Raw genomic sequence first — 17,563 nt, forward strand, 5'->3', positions numbered from 1 at the left:
CCTTGGCCGTTTATTTCCGCAGTGTAAATATATAATAACCATAAGATTTTTTTTACATTGTTTTTATGCTTTTCTCACTTTGGATGATTTTGATATGGTTTTCTACAGCAAACCCACAAACACGGATGTCAAAAAAAATTAATATGATTAGTTAATTTAATTACAGAAACCGCTATTTTTAAATAAAGTTTTCATCAGTATTTCTTATAAAATCCACATTACAAAAATTATTGTGGCTTTATTTGACGGTATGTTACGTGAAAACTCCCACGTTCTCAAACGCTCAGCTGAGCGACGTGGTGGTGTGAGGAAATTACGACTTTATTACCGCCCACACGTCCTTGCGCACTTCCGGTTCCCCTTCCTTGTGTGCTAAGATGGCGGACCGGCGACGACGAAGGAGGCGCGCGTCTCAGGACAGCGAGGATGAGGACGAGTCTGCGTCCGGGTCGGAGAGCGGGAGATCGGCTTCCCCCAGCGGGAAGAGCCGCGCTAGAATCCCCGAGCCGGGAGAGTCTCCAGCCGCGCGCGTTGGCGCGAAAAGCGACGTCGAATCCGAGTGTGTGAGTGTCTCAGCCTGCTATCACTTTAGCGAGACTGCTAGCAAGTCAGCCTTCTTCTATACAGCCTAGAATGTTCTTATACGGTTTTCTGTACGTATTATTTGAGATTTTGAAATGTTAACCAACAAATAGGGCAATTTTGGCTTGTTGGACGATTTGTAGGAATTTTCTAGAATTTTTTTCCTCTGGTCTCGTTAAGGCACTTTAGCCAATAACACCACCATCATCATTATAGTCCTCATCATCCAGCCTGTTCTTCTAGCTGTTTGTTCTGTGCTAATGCTTTAGCAAGGCAACAAAAATGATGTAGCTATAAGCTCCACTCCCAATCAGACAGTTCTTATTCAGCACAGGATTTATAGTGTTAAACATTTCAGTTTTGGGAATGTCCTACATCAGAGGCTTTGAGTAGTCTTGTAGAGTTGTAAATAAACAAATATTTGAAGATGGACGACTCACCTCCTGTTTACAGTATGGGAGGAAAGTGCATTCTGCTAGATTAGCCCCCCCTTAAACCCTTATATCAGTTAAGATCTTATTTGGACATCCTTAAATTAACTGTGACTGCTCTCTGAAAATTTCACGTTTTTAATGTGTCATCTGTTCTTGTGAAAGACCTGTGTAGAGTCAGTCGAAATCATGCACAATCGTTCACGGCATAAAATGCCTCACTGACTGAAAAAGTCCATTTCGGTCTGATCCTTACTAATCATTTCATGGCCCTGATATCAGTACTCTCTTTTGGGTTGATTTGATCCTACCTCTTATTACTTGTATAACTTTTTGACACATGACCAAAAGTGCACTGTTATTGCTTTGTCAGGTTTTAACCACAAATCTTTTTGTTCATGTCATTACTAGAGAAAAGAGTAACAGCACAAGGTAGTGAGGAAGAGGGTAATCATACACAACTGTAGGCATATGTTATAAGTTTCCTGAAAGCTTGAGCTTGATCATGTTGGATGATTGCTTGATGGTTTGTCAGTGTGGAGTCTGTGCCTAACTGTGGTTTCCAACCTCTTGTAGGAAAGTGAAGATGGTGTAGGTGAAGGTGAGTGGTTTTCTGTTCTTTGTGCTTCTGTTTCAGATGGCCAGCCTTTATTGTCATTATCATTAGGTGTACATAGCCTGTGTTCACTTAATAGCCATTTTATCAGGTACACTTACATGTAGATACGCTTTATGTAATGACGTATGTTGCTATGTACCAGTTAACAGCACCCCTTTACCCTGTTCATCAATAGAAAGGGACCACCGTAGGGCCGCCACTAACCATTCTCAGCACAGTAGTGACACCACCTTGATGATGTCATGTTAGCGGGTATGGCAATGACGCGAGGGTTCCCTTATAGGTCTCTCATCCAAATAATATCTGGTGGAATTACAGTGTTCATTTCCTCTGGGAGATTGGGTAGAGGTGGCCGATGGTATACATATAGCTGCAGATGGACCCCAGCCAGTAACTGCATACCTTAAAAAAAAAAAAATGCACCCGCCTAATGAATAGATAAAATAGCCAAGGAATGTACAAGACAGGGTTATTAGGTAACCCGGCAGCGGAGTGTGTATATTTAATGTGGTGTTTATGGTACATCTAGATATCTGACGCTGAATCTTTTGTTCCTCCAGCTGTCCTTTCTGACTACGACAGTGCTGATCCGGAGGAGAACGGCTCGCACTCGGAGGTGAGTCACCATGGCAACACAGACCCAGGGCTGGTGAGGAGATCTGTCACCATAGAGTAGCCCTGCACTGCACATCTGATGCTCTGACGCTTGGTTTTAATTTAATAAGCAGCTTTGTAATGAGAATGTTAATCAAGTGTGTTGGATGCTGAGAACACCCAAAAAGCACAGCACCATGTGAATTCACATGTACTAGTTTTGGAGCTTTTTGCAGATTTGGTAACTGTTAAGTATTTTCTAATGGTCTGGATCTCAATATTTGAGGTTTACGCTGTTGATGTTTTGATGTGTTTAAGAATTCATGCTGATGTCACGGGGGGCAAAAAATAATCACATTCAGTTTGAGTGTTGCTTAATGATGGATGAAACACTTGTGCTGCAAATTCCTTATCCGGATATGCAAACACTTCAATGAGTTTACTGAGACTCGAAGTAAATATTTACATTTAATTCAGCTTACAACATTTAGCAGATGTGCCAGACAAGTGCGTCTTCATGATAGTACAAATAGGCTATGGTCTAAGAATAAAATCCTGTTGCATTAGAGTTAGTGTGAGAGTTAGTACTAGTTAGTAACAGTAATATTTGTAAATCTATTACAAATATTATAAAAATATTGGTAAATCTGTTAGTGGGCTTATGTACAAGGTTTGCTGTTAAAAGTAAGTTTCATATAAATGCTGTTTCTGGTAATCTTGCAAAAAAAACCTCATAGCAGGTGGTATTGCTTTGGTATTGCTTCATGTGGGTGTATCATATGTGTTGCATTTTATAACTTGCTTTATGTCTCCTACACTGGTATAAATATGAACAAGCTTTTGCTTTCCTTTATCATAGATGTTTCACAAATGGAAGTAAAATTGTAGTGTGCCAAAAAGAGTGACATGGCGGTATTGTTGATTGTGTAGTTGGCTGTCTGGAGATTATCAACATGCAGGTGTCCTGATTTTTTAAAAAAAAATTTATTTGGTGATCACTTGTGCGCCTGCGTGCAGGATAATGCAGAGACCTGCCAACATTCACGCATTTTGCATAGAAGCTCTGCATTTTAACATAGGAGTATGCTGGTATGAGCTGTCACTCAAAAATATGCTTTAGTCTTAGTCTCAAATTAGTAATTTTTTTGGCCATCGTTTTCACCGAAGATGCACTGATGCGGCACTTTCGCTTGATGTCAAGAATTAACGTTTTGAGTTCATTAACACGAAATGAAATCTGTCAGCGTATCAGTGTTTGACTTAGCTATCGTTAGACAGTATAGTTAACTGTTTTTAGAAACGCATTGAAAATTTTCAGTAAATAATGATGAAAAACTTGACTTTGTGTAATTTAATTGGTAATGATAATTCCACAGTGATTAAAAACTGTTAGTTTTCCTTTCTTGCAATCCCACACCAGTCATTTTGAGCAGCAGATCAACAGTAAAGCATGATCTGTTGAGCAAACCTTCAAAAGATGTTGATATGAGGAGATGTATTCTTTTGAATAGCATACTCGCGTTCCAGTGACAGACTCAAGAGGCTGCATTTTTTTGTGTAAAAATAGCCAATTTTCCTTTATGTGTAGGATTATTTTTATTTATATTTTGGTATACTGCAAATTAGAAGTATCATTGAAAAATTTAAGGTTAAAGTACTAAATTTAATCTGTGACATGAGGAATACAATGTTCATGCAGTGTTCATCTGTTCAAACTGGATTTGTCTCAGGGAGGAGAGGACGAGGAGGAGGAGGGTGAACACTTCAGTGATGACGACGCTGCTCGCCCAGCCGCAGAACAGAAAGCAACAGCCGATGTTCCTGCTGAAGGTTTGGGAGAGGAGGAGGAAGAGGAAGAAGAAGAAGAGGAGGAGGAGAGAGACATAAAAGAAGTGAAAGCTGATGAAAAGGGCAACTTGGCAGGGGAGAGGCAGAGTGGAGATGGTCAGGTATGGGACAAAATGTAACATGGATTGTGTTCTATTTGGAAATGAATAGTGCTTTGAGCTAGGTTTCTGGATGCATCTATTTCGAATCAGTTGATGCACAGTGTGCTTTATTCATAACAGACACTGGCCACTGTCTGATTATTTTCACTATTTTTTCCTTTATTGGATTATTGAAGCTTTAGTTGGTTTTAATAAAAACCGCACTCTTATCAGGAGAGCACAGATGATCCTGAGAACAAGTCAGCTAGTAAAGCTGGTCAGAAGTTGGATGATGATGAAGACCGGAAGAATCCAGCATATATCCCCCGGAAGGGCCTGTTTTTTGAGCATGATGTGAGAGGCCAGGCTCAGGATGAAGAGAGGTAAGATACTGGAGAGAAAACAACTATATTGATTGCTACTTTGCAATATCTTTGAGGGTCAGTATATTTTCGCTTCTTCCTAGATAGCTAATCGCAATCATCTATTAGGCTAATTCTAAATAATTATCAAGTAGCTTCCACATTTATATATTTGCTGTCTCATCGGGGTGCCCATCTGTTCCCCATCTCTCTGTCACCAGGCCTAAGGGCAGACATAGGAAGTTATGGAAAGATGAGGGTCGCTGGGAGCACGATAAGTTCCGGGAGGAGGAACAGGCCCCTAAATCACGCGAGGAGCTGATTGCTGTTTACGGTTACGACATTCGTAACGGCAATGGCCCCAGTGACACCAGACCATTCAAGCCACGAAAGCCCAGGTAAGCAGTTGAAGACAATTTTGTTTGTTTGCTGTTCTGTATAGGTGGTGCTTTCCATTCAGGTGGAAGCTCCTGTAGAAGCCACATGCTCTTTAGACAACTCCTCCAAAACAAGTGTTGGTTGGTTGGTTCCCTTTTTAATAACTATATATACACACGTGAGACATTAGCTTGTTTTTTTTTTTTTTTCCTTCTTCCTTTTATAGGCATCCTGGCCCGCTAAACCAAGAGTCCAAGCGTTACAGGGATGGTGAGAAGCCCCCCCGCTCCTCATGGCATGGTGCGGCTCCCAGTGCCCGTGGTGCCCCCCTTGTGACAGTAACTTCCCAGTCAGGTGTTCCTGCTGCTCCTCGCCCCCAGAATAGGCCCTCCACCCAGCCCCCTGCACGCACCTTCCAGAGCAGCCGTCGGCCTGAAATCAGAAGTCATCCTAAGGCCACCACGCGACCCCAGGCTCCTGAGAGTGAGAGGGCACCCAGGCTCAGGGGCCGAGGTTCTCATGGACCATCTCACCATGCCCAGCGCAGCCCACAAGAGGATGACGAAGAGGAAGGCGAGATTCCCACTGTAGCCACCACTTACACTGCCCATTATTACAAAACTGAACAGGAGACAACCTCTTCATCGCAGCAAAAGGAGGAGTGTGGAACAATGGAGGAGCAGCAGTCGAGCACACCTGGCACAGTAAGAGAGGTGTCTCCACCTCCTGAGAGGCCAGTGGAGAAAAAATCCTACTCTCTGGCACGTAGGAGCCGAGCCAGGCCCTTGGACCTTAGCAAGCAGGCCTCTCTGGAAGAGGCAGTGATCACCCCACAGGTTATGCCCACTGCTGCCAAGACTGAATCATGGCAGGGACAGGGTGAGACGGGCACACAGAGTGGCCTGTCAAGGCTCGATCAGGATCTGGCTCGTCTCAATCTGGCTGGGCAAAACTGGACCCAGAGTCCAACCTCATACCTTCGGCCTGAGATGAGGGGTACGCTTGCTTGATCCTGTTTAATTCTGGCTTCTTTTGTTCATTGCTTAATTGGTTATGCCTTTTCTGAGTTTTAGTGATTTTCTCCATTTGCCATTCTTTTGTGTTATCCTTACTCTGTGTTTGTATACTTAAGCTGCAAACTTGGACAGATGATCCCTTATTTGTGTGTAATTATTTGCCCTGAAGTGAGGCTCTGGCATGTGTGTGACAACTTTTCTATGTCCCATAGGCATCCCTAGTTCTATACATATGGGAGGTGGTCCTCCTCAATATGGCAATATGGAGGACATGGTGAGTTCTAGCGAGATATTAGTAATGCTTAACTACCACCTCTTTTTGTAAACAATGTATGTTGGATCATTTGTTACTGAAAACCATAAGTAGTTGGAGAACTGCAGTGGAAAAGGAATGTGTATTTATCGCTCCTTTTACCTCTGTGGCAGGGTGTTGGTGGTGGCCGGGCTAAGCGGTATTCGTCTCAGAGGCAGAGGCCAGTGCCTGAACCAGCGCCAATGCACATAGGGCTCATGGAGGGCCACTATTACGAACCCAGTACGTATGCTTAAATACGAGACCTGCAGAGGGCATTGTGGGTGCATCTTGTAAATGAAAGGAAAACACAAAAGTCAAAGTAGCCATTTTTGTTAGTTTATTTAAATTCAGTTTATTATCTAGATGCTCACGTCCTAGTTTCTGCTATGCAGTGTCATTCCAAGGACCAATCTACACACATGGCGACAGTCCTGCTCCCATGCCACCACAGGGGCTGTTGGTACAACCAGAGATGCACCTGCCCCACCCCACGCACCCCGGTAAGCCAACAGCAACCCACATGGGTGTCTTCTTCTTGGCCTAGTTGCAGTACTGTACCACACTTTTTCTATTTTTCATAACTTATGTATGACCTCTGAAAGGGTATTTCATAACTTCATCTCGGTATAGTCTAGTTTTTTTTTTTTGTCCTGTATGTATTTTTACATGGTTATTTTAATAGAAAATTAAAACCAGTGATACCTGACGAGTCGCTGCATCTTTTGCTCCATGTCTTACAGGCTTGCATCCACACCAGTCAGGAGGACCGATTCCGAACGCTGCGCTTTATGCTGCTCCACCCGTTTCTTTGTCTCCTGGACAGCCACCCCCACAGCAACTGCTAGCCCCACCCTTCTACCCTCCACCTGGAGTCATGACATTTAGCAACACCAACTACCCTTACCCTGCTGGAGCTACACTACCCCCCATGTACCCCAATGCACAGGTGGCTTTATTTTCTGTTTCTCTCCAATTTCTGCATTTGATATGATGAGACAATCTGGAGTTCATTAACACAGTAATATCTGTATTCTATTCAGGCTCAGTCACAGGTGTATGGTGGAGTGACGTATTTTGACACAGTACAGCAGCAGGCTCAACCCAAACCTTCTCCACCACGCCGCACTTCACAGCCAGTCACAGTCAAACCTCCCCCACCAGAGGTGAGTCTCACTGATGCTAACCTACAGCACATCTCCCCTTAAGAGTAATTAATTAAGAGTAATTCTGAGTCTCACTGATGCTAACATACAGCACATCTCCCCTTAAGAGTAATTAATTAAGAGTAATTCTGAGTCTTGGGCACCAGAAACCATATATCCTTAAGAATATAGTAAGTAATGTACTGTATATCCAAACCTGTTTTTTCAGTGAGAATGTTAGCGGTAAAACAGTTATCTGAACAGTCAGAATGGTTTACTTAAGTTTCAAGGGATACTGAATTGTTGTGTCAAGTTGGCGTAAGCTCCAGAATTACCTGTGCAAAAAATCAATTACTAACAAAAGCTTTAAGTGATGGTTCCAGATATATCACTTGTGGTACTCTTAATAATATTTCTCAGTGTTTAGGCAAATATTTGTTGAGACTAACGCTTGTCAACCTTTCTGGCACAAATAAAACTGTCAAAGATGTACTGAATATTGAACTGTAAAATATGATTTTTGTCAGAAATGATTGTTTATCCAGCCCTTGTCTGATACAAGTGCTTTGCATTGTCTGTGTTATCACACTATCCGGTGTCACCCAGATGAGGATGGGTTCCGTTTTGAGTCTGGTTCCTCTCAAGGTTTCTTCCTCTTTTTCGTCTCAGGGAGTTTTTCGCTGCCACCATCACCTCTGGCTTGCTCATTAGGGAAAATTTGAATTTTATATCCAGATTTCTGTAAAGCTGCTTTGTGACAATATCTATTGTTAAAAGTGCTATATAAGTAAAATTTAATTGAATTGTGTTACAGGACCAGAGCAGGAAGCCCAGTGAGGAGGTGCGCTCCTAGCTGCTGCTGAAAGAAGTGACCAGGACCAGCACCACTTGTGGATGAATATATTTTCGCTTTGTTACATCACCTTTTTTTTTCTTTTCTTTTTTTTTTTTTTTAAAGGAAAAACTTGCAATGTTTGATTTTATTCATTTTGTTAAGCATGTCCACATTTACCTTCATGCAAGGCCCTCCTCGCGAGTCATGTCTCGATTGTATTTTTCATCACCTGATCTGTTTGCAGTGTACTGCTTCACTCTCTCATCAAAGCATGTATTAGTTCCTGAAGGAAATGTACTGTAAAATATACGTCAAGCCGGCACAGAAAGAGGTTTCGCTGCTATTAATCACTATCATAATCATTATCAATAAATGTCACGTTGTACTAATAATCCAGGCTGTTATTTTAGATGGGAAAGGTAGATAAATGTGATTACAAACATTTCATTTAGTGCAGCATGTTGAATGTGTTAGAGAAGAAAACATGTCCAAGGCTATTGAGATCAATGTCTGCCAGAAATGCAATACATACTTGTTGCAAATTGGACCTGCATGATAATTATCTGGTGGAATTTTTTAACCATAGTACCCCCTTTTGTGTTTTGAAGAATGCAACATGAAAGCAGGTCAGCGCCACACAGTAACACATTAGGATGCTCATTTAACGTTGAATTTAAATATGCATGTAGTGTCTTCGGTTTATCATTCACATTCAGCATTAGAGGGCACTTTGGCCTGGCAGTCTATGCATCTCCTGTCACCCCCCCCCCCCCCCCCCACCCCCATATCTGTGTAAATGTTTATTAGTAACTAAAATAAGGCAATATGTTTCAGCTGTAGTGCAGTTTCTAGACCAGTCAGTGAGGGCAGGAAGCACTGAGCTGTGGCATGGTATGATCCATGCTAGTGGATAAACTAATTGACCAAAAAATGTTGGCATCCCAGCTGTCAGTGCTGACATACAGAGCTACAGATCTAAAGAGCTCCCATTCTGTGGTCAACACAAAGCACATGCACATGTGATTTACGCAGAAATTTGTGATTGTGCACCTTTAAGGGCTGACAGAAAGGCAGTGAATTATAAGAATTATAAGTATGACTGTTCTTAATGGCAGGTTTAAATAGTTATTGGAGGTCATGTGATTTTTAATTCGATAGCTGTCTCCTCATAGGTTCTATTGCATTTTTTTGTAACTCTAACCCAACAGTGCTGATTTTCAAGTGCTCAAGCAGTATAGTTTCTGTAAAGGTGCTAGTCTCCTGTGTGTAGTGAAGTGTGAACTCTTCACTCTTCCCCACATCAATGGCACATGCCTGATCTCTGTATCTTTGACTTTGTTCTGTGTTAAATACAATACTGTAATAACAGTTTCAAGTTAAGATGATTTTACTTGGTAGAGAGTGTTCTGTGTAATGCTCGCTCAACCATTTAACAGTGCACTTTGTGCTGTGATGTTCTGGGGAAAACTCAGCCCAGAACCGTTCACTTTGCCTGAAACTGATGTACTTGACAGTACTACTGCTTGGTAATGGCTTTCTAGTGTACGTGTATATAGAATAAATGTATTATTGAAGCCTGTGGTTTAAAAAGCAGTAATACCTTAAACTTAGTTACTAGTGAAATACTGTCACCTTGAACAAAGTCAGCAGGGATTCCTAGCCTTTATTTGTTGTCTAATGAATTAACTGATAACTTGCAATTATCAATCGTATCAACAGCTTATTTTGTTTTATAGATGTGCTAATTACAAGTTTTTTGTTTGTTTGTTTTTTTTTTTAATTTTAGGAGCACTGTACAGGCATGCATGAGCATATGGCTACATTTTTGTGAAAGCAATTCTAGGTGAGCTCCAGGGGCTGTGAATCTGTTCCCATCAACTCCACCAGACTGTGTGATGGATATGTCCTTTAAAATGGTTCCCTTTATCATTTGCTCCTGATAGCCTGCCAGTATAACTGAAATCCTCTTCTTACGTTATCAGTGTTGTTTAGATGTGGGTTATAAGATGATTTGTGATGTTACTTTCTATGCCTTAAAAATTGCATTGGTTTGACATATCTGCTCCGATTGACTAGACCTGCCAACACTGTGACGGGCTTGTACGTTTCATAGGTGTTTTAATGTTCAAATGTGTTTTTTTTTTTTTTTTTTTTTTTTTTTTTTTTTTTGGTGGAGCAATTTTGTCAAGAGAACTATTAAACAAGACCCATGTGTAATGCTGTGTGTTTCTCATTTTTGGGGCTGGGCATGACGAGTGATCATTGGCAGTGCTTCCAGCAGCAGGAGAGTGAGATTTTTTGATTGTTACACTATTATTGTGTTCATGCCAACATTGTGCAGATGGCTACATTTTTTTCATAATCATTAGGCATACAGTTTGAGTACTCCAGCTTGATGAAGCTGGCTATGAGCTGCTGTTCTGGCCTGGTGAAACTGGATATGAGCTAGTACTCCAGTCTGGTGAAGCTGGTTATGAGCTGATACTCCTGCTTGGTGAAACTGGTTATGAGAACTGGTAGAGCATGGGACTCTTGATCTCAGGATTGTGGATTTGAGCCCCATGCTGAGCACCGACCCCAGCCACAGGGGTTGCACTGGCTAGTGCACTCTCAGTGCTGGTCCCAAGCCTGGATAAATAGGGAGGGTTGCGTCAGGAAGGGCATCCGGCATAAAACCTGTGCCAAATCAATATGTGGACAATAGAAGGTGATCCGCTGTGGCGACGCTTAACGGGAAGCGGCCAAAAGAACAATAACAACTCCACCCTGATTAAGCTGGTTATGAACTGGTGGACCAGCCTGGTGAACAGTGTTATGAGAAAATGTTCCTGGGAAGCTCCTGGAATTTTCACGCACAACAGACTCTAGAGTTTACACAGAATGGTGCAAATAACCAAAAACATCCAGTGACCAAATTGGGTTCCACTCCTGTCAGTCAAGAACAGGAATGTGAGGCTACAGTGGGCATCTGGACAGTTGAAGATTGGAAAAACATTGTCTGGTCTTCTGCTTTATTATTTATTTACAACCATAAGCACAGCCTATCTATCAGACCGGCAGAATGACAGAACAGAAACCCAGACTAGGAACATTAACATCCACCCAAAACAAAACAGAAGCTGAGTCAACATCCGTTTGCTAGCTAGAAAGAGCTCTGACTGTTAAACCAGGATGTACACCAGCTTAGTCAGTACAGATCAAACTGGTCTTTACAGGCTATAGGGATTTATATATTTGAATTATTATATATGGACACTTTGTAAAAGTATTCTTGATCTCTATTTTCATCATGCGACATTAATGACAACTGTCAGTGATTTATCTAATTATATAAGCTAGCAATTAGTGGTAAATAACCAAAGAGGTAATTTTTCTTCTATGTTCACCACATCAATGGTCATTTATCATTTATGATCTTTTATTTAAATAGCATTTACATAGTGGCTGTTAATATGAGAAAGTATAATTGGCCACTTGGAGGTGCTGCTGATTTCTGTATGAACAAAACCTACTGTAGTGTGCTGCATACTTGATCCAACTTCATCCAGCATGATTTTTCAAATAATAAAGGGAAATCGATAAAGGACCAATAATCATTGGCTCAAAGAGAGGAGTCACAGCAAAATTAAGACAAATTTTGGACTTAATTTACTTATTTAATAGTTTCTTAAATATGTTTATTTTGTTTTATTTGATTTTGTTTTCTGAAGTCCAGTTATGTGACATTTTATGTACCCAAAACATTGATAAATCCTTTTTTTTACCTTACCATTTCATTCCTTTGTAATTAAACAGGCTGTACTGTGACTTTTAATTTACAGTCAGCAGTTTTGGCAGAAGTTAGGTGAAGCTGACTGTACTGAACATTTCAAATTTCAAAAAAATACAGCTCTTTCTACCAGCCTTCCCTTCAAAGCCACACCCTCAATAAACATGCATGTGCACTGCCTAGGCTAGAACTCCTAAATCCTACTACAGGAAGAAAGTGTTCCTGAATGGACAAGCAACACGACTGACAGGCATGTGAAGACTACTTGATCTGTTTGGTGGTCCACATCAATTTTTTCCTCCCATTTACAAAACCTGGGGATCCACAGAGGCTGGCGTTTTGGCTCTGAGCAGATATTTTGTTGACAGCTGCACAAATGTGTAGAGAACTTTGCCAAATGCTACAATATGTAAATGTAAGCAGCTAAATATCTTCATGGTAGTGATAATATAACTCTGATGACTTTAAATTGGGCTGGTCTTGCAGCTTACTCTGCAAATCTGGACTGGCGGAGGAACAGTATTTTTTGAAACTGATGTAAACTACAATTAGAGATCCTCTAGACGTTTGTACATTGTCAGTTACTCTGTGTCACGCACCATGAGCTAAGCAGGCAAGCATAGCAGATAACATTTCTGCAGTAACCTTTGAAGAATAGCTGAAATAGCCTCATCATTGCCAAAACCACAACTTCAGCCCTCTTGCTGAGTTACATATCCTCTGCTTTTCGGTTTTGACAGAACGGGCCTCCGGGGCCAAGTGTCTGTCTTCAGCAACACAAATGCCTTATTCAAAGAAAAGCAGAATACCATAATGAATATTCAACCGACTCACAGTGAGACCTACTGGGTAGTTGTATTGGCGGGCACAATGGTCAAGCGGTGTGAAAATGATCTCCTTGACCAATCAGGCAGAAAAAAGCTGAGTACGTCTATGAATATTCATGAATGTAGCAGCTGGAGGTGACGCCGAGGCTGCCGTGGTGTTCTGGCTGAGCTGTGTGGGGACGTGTGTGTACATCATGCACTTTTCTCACTTTAGGTGCAATACACTTGTGAAGCATTTTGACTGACAGGCCTGTAGCAATGCTTACTGAGGGAGGTTGAAATGTGATCCAAGTTTGTTATGCAATAGAAAAAAAAAAAGGAGACCAACTCCTGTCACACTTAATTCTTCAATTTCCTGTCTAGTTAAAGGAGATTTCACACTTACAGTGAATCCAGAACTGTGTTCCCGTCTCACCCGCTCTTGGGCTGGCACTTTTTCATGGCAGTTTCTTTGGCATCATTTTCTCAGTTCTGTCATCCCTTTCTTTCAGCAGTTTTTCTTTTTCTTTTTCAGCAGTCTTTCTTTTCTTTTTCAGCAGTCTTTCTTTTTATACCCTCATCTCTCTTTGTCCTACACCTTGGTTTGTGGCTCTCACTGTTTTAATGTTAGCTTCATTCTCTCTATACCTACCACACACTGTCTCTACGGACTGTTGAACGAGATGACGAGAGGACACTTTGGGAAAAAATGTCTTCCTCGTGTTTCTGGATGATGGTAATGGTGTAGTATCAATATACACTTCTATGTGTGTCTAATAGTCCCATTGCCTCGAGTTGCTTCTACTACACATTACAAAATGACCTAGATGATTGAAAACTTTCTAGAATCTCTGTATTCTACCTGAAGAGATGTGCTCTCACACATACTCTGATCTGTGTGACTGCACATACCCAGTGATGTGTGATGCATGTTAGCTGTGCAGGTTTGCCTGAGTGTTTTGTGTAATTTATGACTCTACATGACCTGGGGTCAAACACATCACAGCTATCAGATAAAGGAATCAGTTTTTGTTTTTCATATTATACTGGAGACATTGGCTTATGAAGCTGTCATTTTGAGTCTTTTGATGCATTCATGCCTCAGGCAAACCTATCAGTGTTTATAATGATGTCATATTTCGGCCTCTAAGATGTGCAACTGTAAATCAAAGAGAAAGTTTCCCAGATACAAGCCATAAATTGTAAAATAAATAGTAATTTAGTAATCACACTTAGTCTTGGACTAAACTCAAATATTGTTAATTGAACATTCCAGGCTAGAAATAAATAAAACTGAACGTCTTTAATACTACAGGAGCTGTTTCAAACGGGCTCATCCCAAGATACAGCTTGCCATTTTTAATGGTAGATCTTCTTTCTTGAAAATCCCACTTCAAGACTTAGCTTAAACCATACATAATGAATTTCCCCCTCGAGTATTGCTGTGGAATAAATGAAGATTCAGATCAGTCGGTCCCAAGCCCTGAATACTGAATGGTTTTGGCCCAGTTCAGGCTCTCATTTAAAAGCTCAAGAAGTCCAATTAGGCAGCTTTCTTTCAGTGTCTCTATCAACGCTGCATTTTTAATGAGTGACGGTGCTGGTTCTTGCATATTTAACTGGCTCCCCTCACTCTGTTATTGTTACCCTGCAGGGAGGCACAGTGGTGAGGTGGCGCTGACCCCTCCAGCGTTGTCACAAGGCAACGCTGATCAAACAAAGCAGCCTGCCACCAAGGATGATATCACCGTGTTGCCCCATCCCCCAGACTCTCTGCATGTGTGTGTTTCTGTGTGTGTGTGTGTGTGTGTGTGCGCGTGCATTTGACAGTCATTGGACTTGCCTGTGATTCATGGTTGTTGTTTGAAACCCACCACCCAAGGAGACAAATGATCAGGATAAACCATGTGTGCTGCATGAACACAGATGCTCTCATGTCCAGTGACATCCAAAACGTGCGCCAAAATATGCCAGAAGTCTGTAATATGCATTCAAATCCATCAGGAGCCTTCACTCAGACATTTCTCTTACACACAGTTACCTATATTCCAAACTTTTTGTGTAACATGTTTGAGACGAACTGTTCCATACAGTCTAAAAATGTTTGAAATTTAAAGCCCCTCATTTCCAGGCATAAATACATATAGAAATTCAGAACATGTTTCAGAACAAAAAAATATGGACATTTAAAAAGTTGAGACATGGGAAAACAAACACATATTCATTGTTCAAAGCAACTGTAAAATATCGATGCTAACTAATAGCTGAAACTAACAATTTAGGCAGCTGAATGTAGAATGTAGTTAAATCTGAAATGTCAATATTTTCTTCAAATGTCTCGGTCAATTACTACTTGCCTCAGATAAGGTCAGCATTCATGATGCCATCATTAGAAAGATGGGCAAAAATGTTGTCCATGTTAGAGTTACAAGATAAAAACCACTGCTAACCAAGAGGAACAGAAATGCTTGTCTCACATTTTTCAAAGAACACCTTGATAACCCTAAGCCTTTTGGGATAATGTTCTGTGGACTGATGGGTCTAAAGTGGAACTTTTTGGCATGACATGAGTCCTGTTACGTCTGCCGTAAAGCTAATACAGCATTCTACAATAAGAACATCAGTCAAACATGGTGGTGGTAGTGTGATGGTGCGCGGATACATTGCTTCTTCAGGGCCTGGGTGACTTGCCATTATGGAGTGAACCATGAATTCTTCTGCCTGCCAGAAAATCCTGAAGGAGAATGTCTAGTCATCAGTCTGTGCTCTGAAGCTCAAATGCAGTTCGCTTACACAGCAACACAACGATCCGAAGCACAAGAGCAGGTCCACCTCTGAATGGCTCAAAAGAAACGAAATGAAGGTTTTGGAGTGGCCTAGTCAAAGTCCTGACTTGAACCCCATTGAGATGCTGTGGCAGGACCTTAAACTGGCAGTTCATGCTTGAAAGCCCACCAATGTGGCTGAATAAAAGCAATCCTGCACAGAGGAGCGGGCCAAAATTCCTTCACAGCGATGTGAAAGACTGATCTCCAGTTACGGAAGTGTTTAGTTGCAGTTGTTGCTGCTAAAGGTGGCACAACCAGTTATTAGGTTTAGTGGCAGTTACTTTTTCACATGGGTTATATAGATGTTGCATAACACATTTCTATCAATAAATCAAATGATCATTTAAAAACTGTGTCTTGTGTTTCCTCGTGTTCTCATTGTCTTACATTACATTTTGTATGAGGTTCGGAAATCATTCAGTGTGACAAACCTGACTCGTACAAAGCATCATGACACTGGAGACTCCTTCCAAAAAAAAGCTAAATAAACATCTCTTCGCAGAAAACATCACCATAACAATGATTTCACACTTTTAAAAATTCATTATACCTGTTACTATAGAAACGATGATATATTTGAATAATGCATTAATATAAATCTTGCAGCCGGAACTACTATACAAGCTATGTGTGTTATAGAACATTAATTAACATCTTCTGACTAATCAGAATCGAGTATTCAGCAGCACTGTGGTATAATGTACATCTGTTGCCTTTAGATGTTCCCATATTTTCTCTAGTAATGCAGCTTACATGATGCAAAATACATTTCATGTTTTTTTTTTATTATTATGATACAGTTAAAGACTGTTCAGAAAACTGAACATAAACATCTGCAATGTTTATACGTGAAATTCTGAACAAATCTTGAAGATATCTGGAATTTTTTTCACAAGAAAATCACGAACATGAGCGAGTTTCCCACTCTTTCCCACTCTATTACATTTTCGCTTTTGTTCACTGTTCTTTCGTTTATCTGTCATTATTGTCTGAGCACTGCAGACGACGTGTGTTTAGTCTGATTTGTCTATAGACAAGTCTGTCTGCCTGTAAATGAATAAATCCCATATGGTTCAAGTCTTTCCCTAATACAGACTATATTAAGACATTCATCAGCCCACCAATTAGTGATGACACTTCTGAAACAACATGGAGCTGAATTATGTGATACGCCCCAGTATGACGTTGTAACATAATCCAGTTTAAGCACTTTGTTCGAAAATGTTGTCTGTGGCTAGAACACATGTTGGTAGAGAATTATTCTGAGCTATAGGGAGCAATGTTTCTGTTTTTGAGGATTTCTCTGAGCTGTGAGTATAATGTGTTTGGCTTGTGCTGTGCATGTGGGTGTTGAAGATGGGGGTGAGAACTCCATACATCACAGTGCTGAAAGCTGAGGCTGTTTGAAGTGTTAAAAGCAATCTCCTTATGAGCAGAACAGCCCTGCATGCATGCACACACACACACACACATGCACACACAGAGAGATAAATGAAAACAGAACACTGATGCTGAAAGTAACACCAAGGCCCAAGTCATTTCTCTCTGTCTGGGTGTGTAAAAGAGTGGCTTCTGAATTGATCTGACTAGTGATGTGTGGTTGCATATGGGTTTGAAAGTGGGTATATATACAGTATGTAGAAAGTATGTAGAAAGTGCGTAAAAAAAAATGTAGAAAGTGCGTATGTATAAAGTGTATATATACCCTTTAAAGATGCAATAGTTCATTTTTTATAGCTTTATTTTCCAGTTATGATACAGAAAAAAATTATACATGACATTACAACAGCCATTTATCTTTTAATAGTTAATTTTTTAATTAACATACTATTACTATTACTATCACTGACCACTTTATTAGGAACACCTATAAACCTGCTCATTCATGCAATTATTTAAACAGCCAATCATGTGTCAGCAGTGCAATGCATAAAATCATGCAGATACAGGTCAAGAGCTTCAGTTAATGTTCACATCA

The 17,563-nt window shown here is 40.8% G+C and overlaps 1 protein-coding gene across 1 annotated transcript; it reads left to right on the forward strand.

Moving 5' to 3' along the window:
* Window positions 1-328: 328 nt before the first annotated feature.
* casc3 (casc3 exon junction complex subunit) lies at window positions 329-10,345 on the forward strand. The gene is made up of 13 exons (XM_026916963.3): window positions 329-563; window positions 1,590-1,614; window positions 2,193-2,248; window positions 3,957-4,175; window positions 4,389-4,537; window positions 4,738-4,914; window positions 5,121-5,890; window positions 6,123-6,184; window positions 6,337-6,445; window positions 6,598-6,705; window positions 6,946-7,151; window positions 7,246-7,368; window positions 8,162-10,345. Exons 1-13 carry the CDS (start codon window positions 378-380, stop codon window positions 8,198-8,200), a joined length of 2,229 nt encoding a protein of 742 aa, XP_026772764.1. The 5' UTR covers window positions 329-377; the 3' UTR covers window positions 8,201-10,345.
* Window positions 10,346-17,563: the final 7,218 nt, after the last annotated feature.

Source organism: Pangasianodon hypophthalmus, chromosome 13 (assembly GCF_027358585.1).
Source record: "Pangasianodon hypophthalmus isolate fPanHyp1 chromosome 13, fPanHyp1.pri, whole genome shotgun sequence".
Taxonomy (NCBI): Eukaryota; Metazoa; Chordata; class Actinopteri; order Siluriformes; family Pangasiidae; genus Pangasianodon; species Pangasianodon hypophthalmus.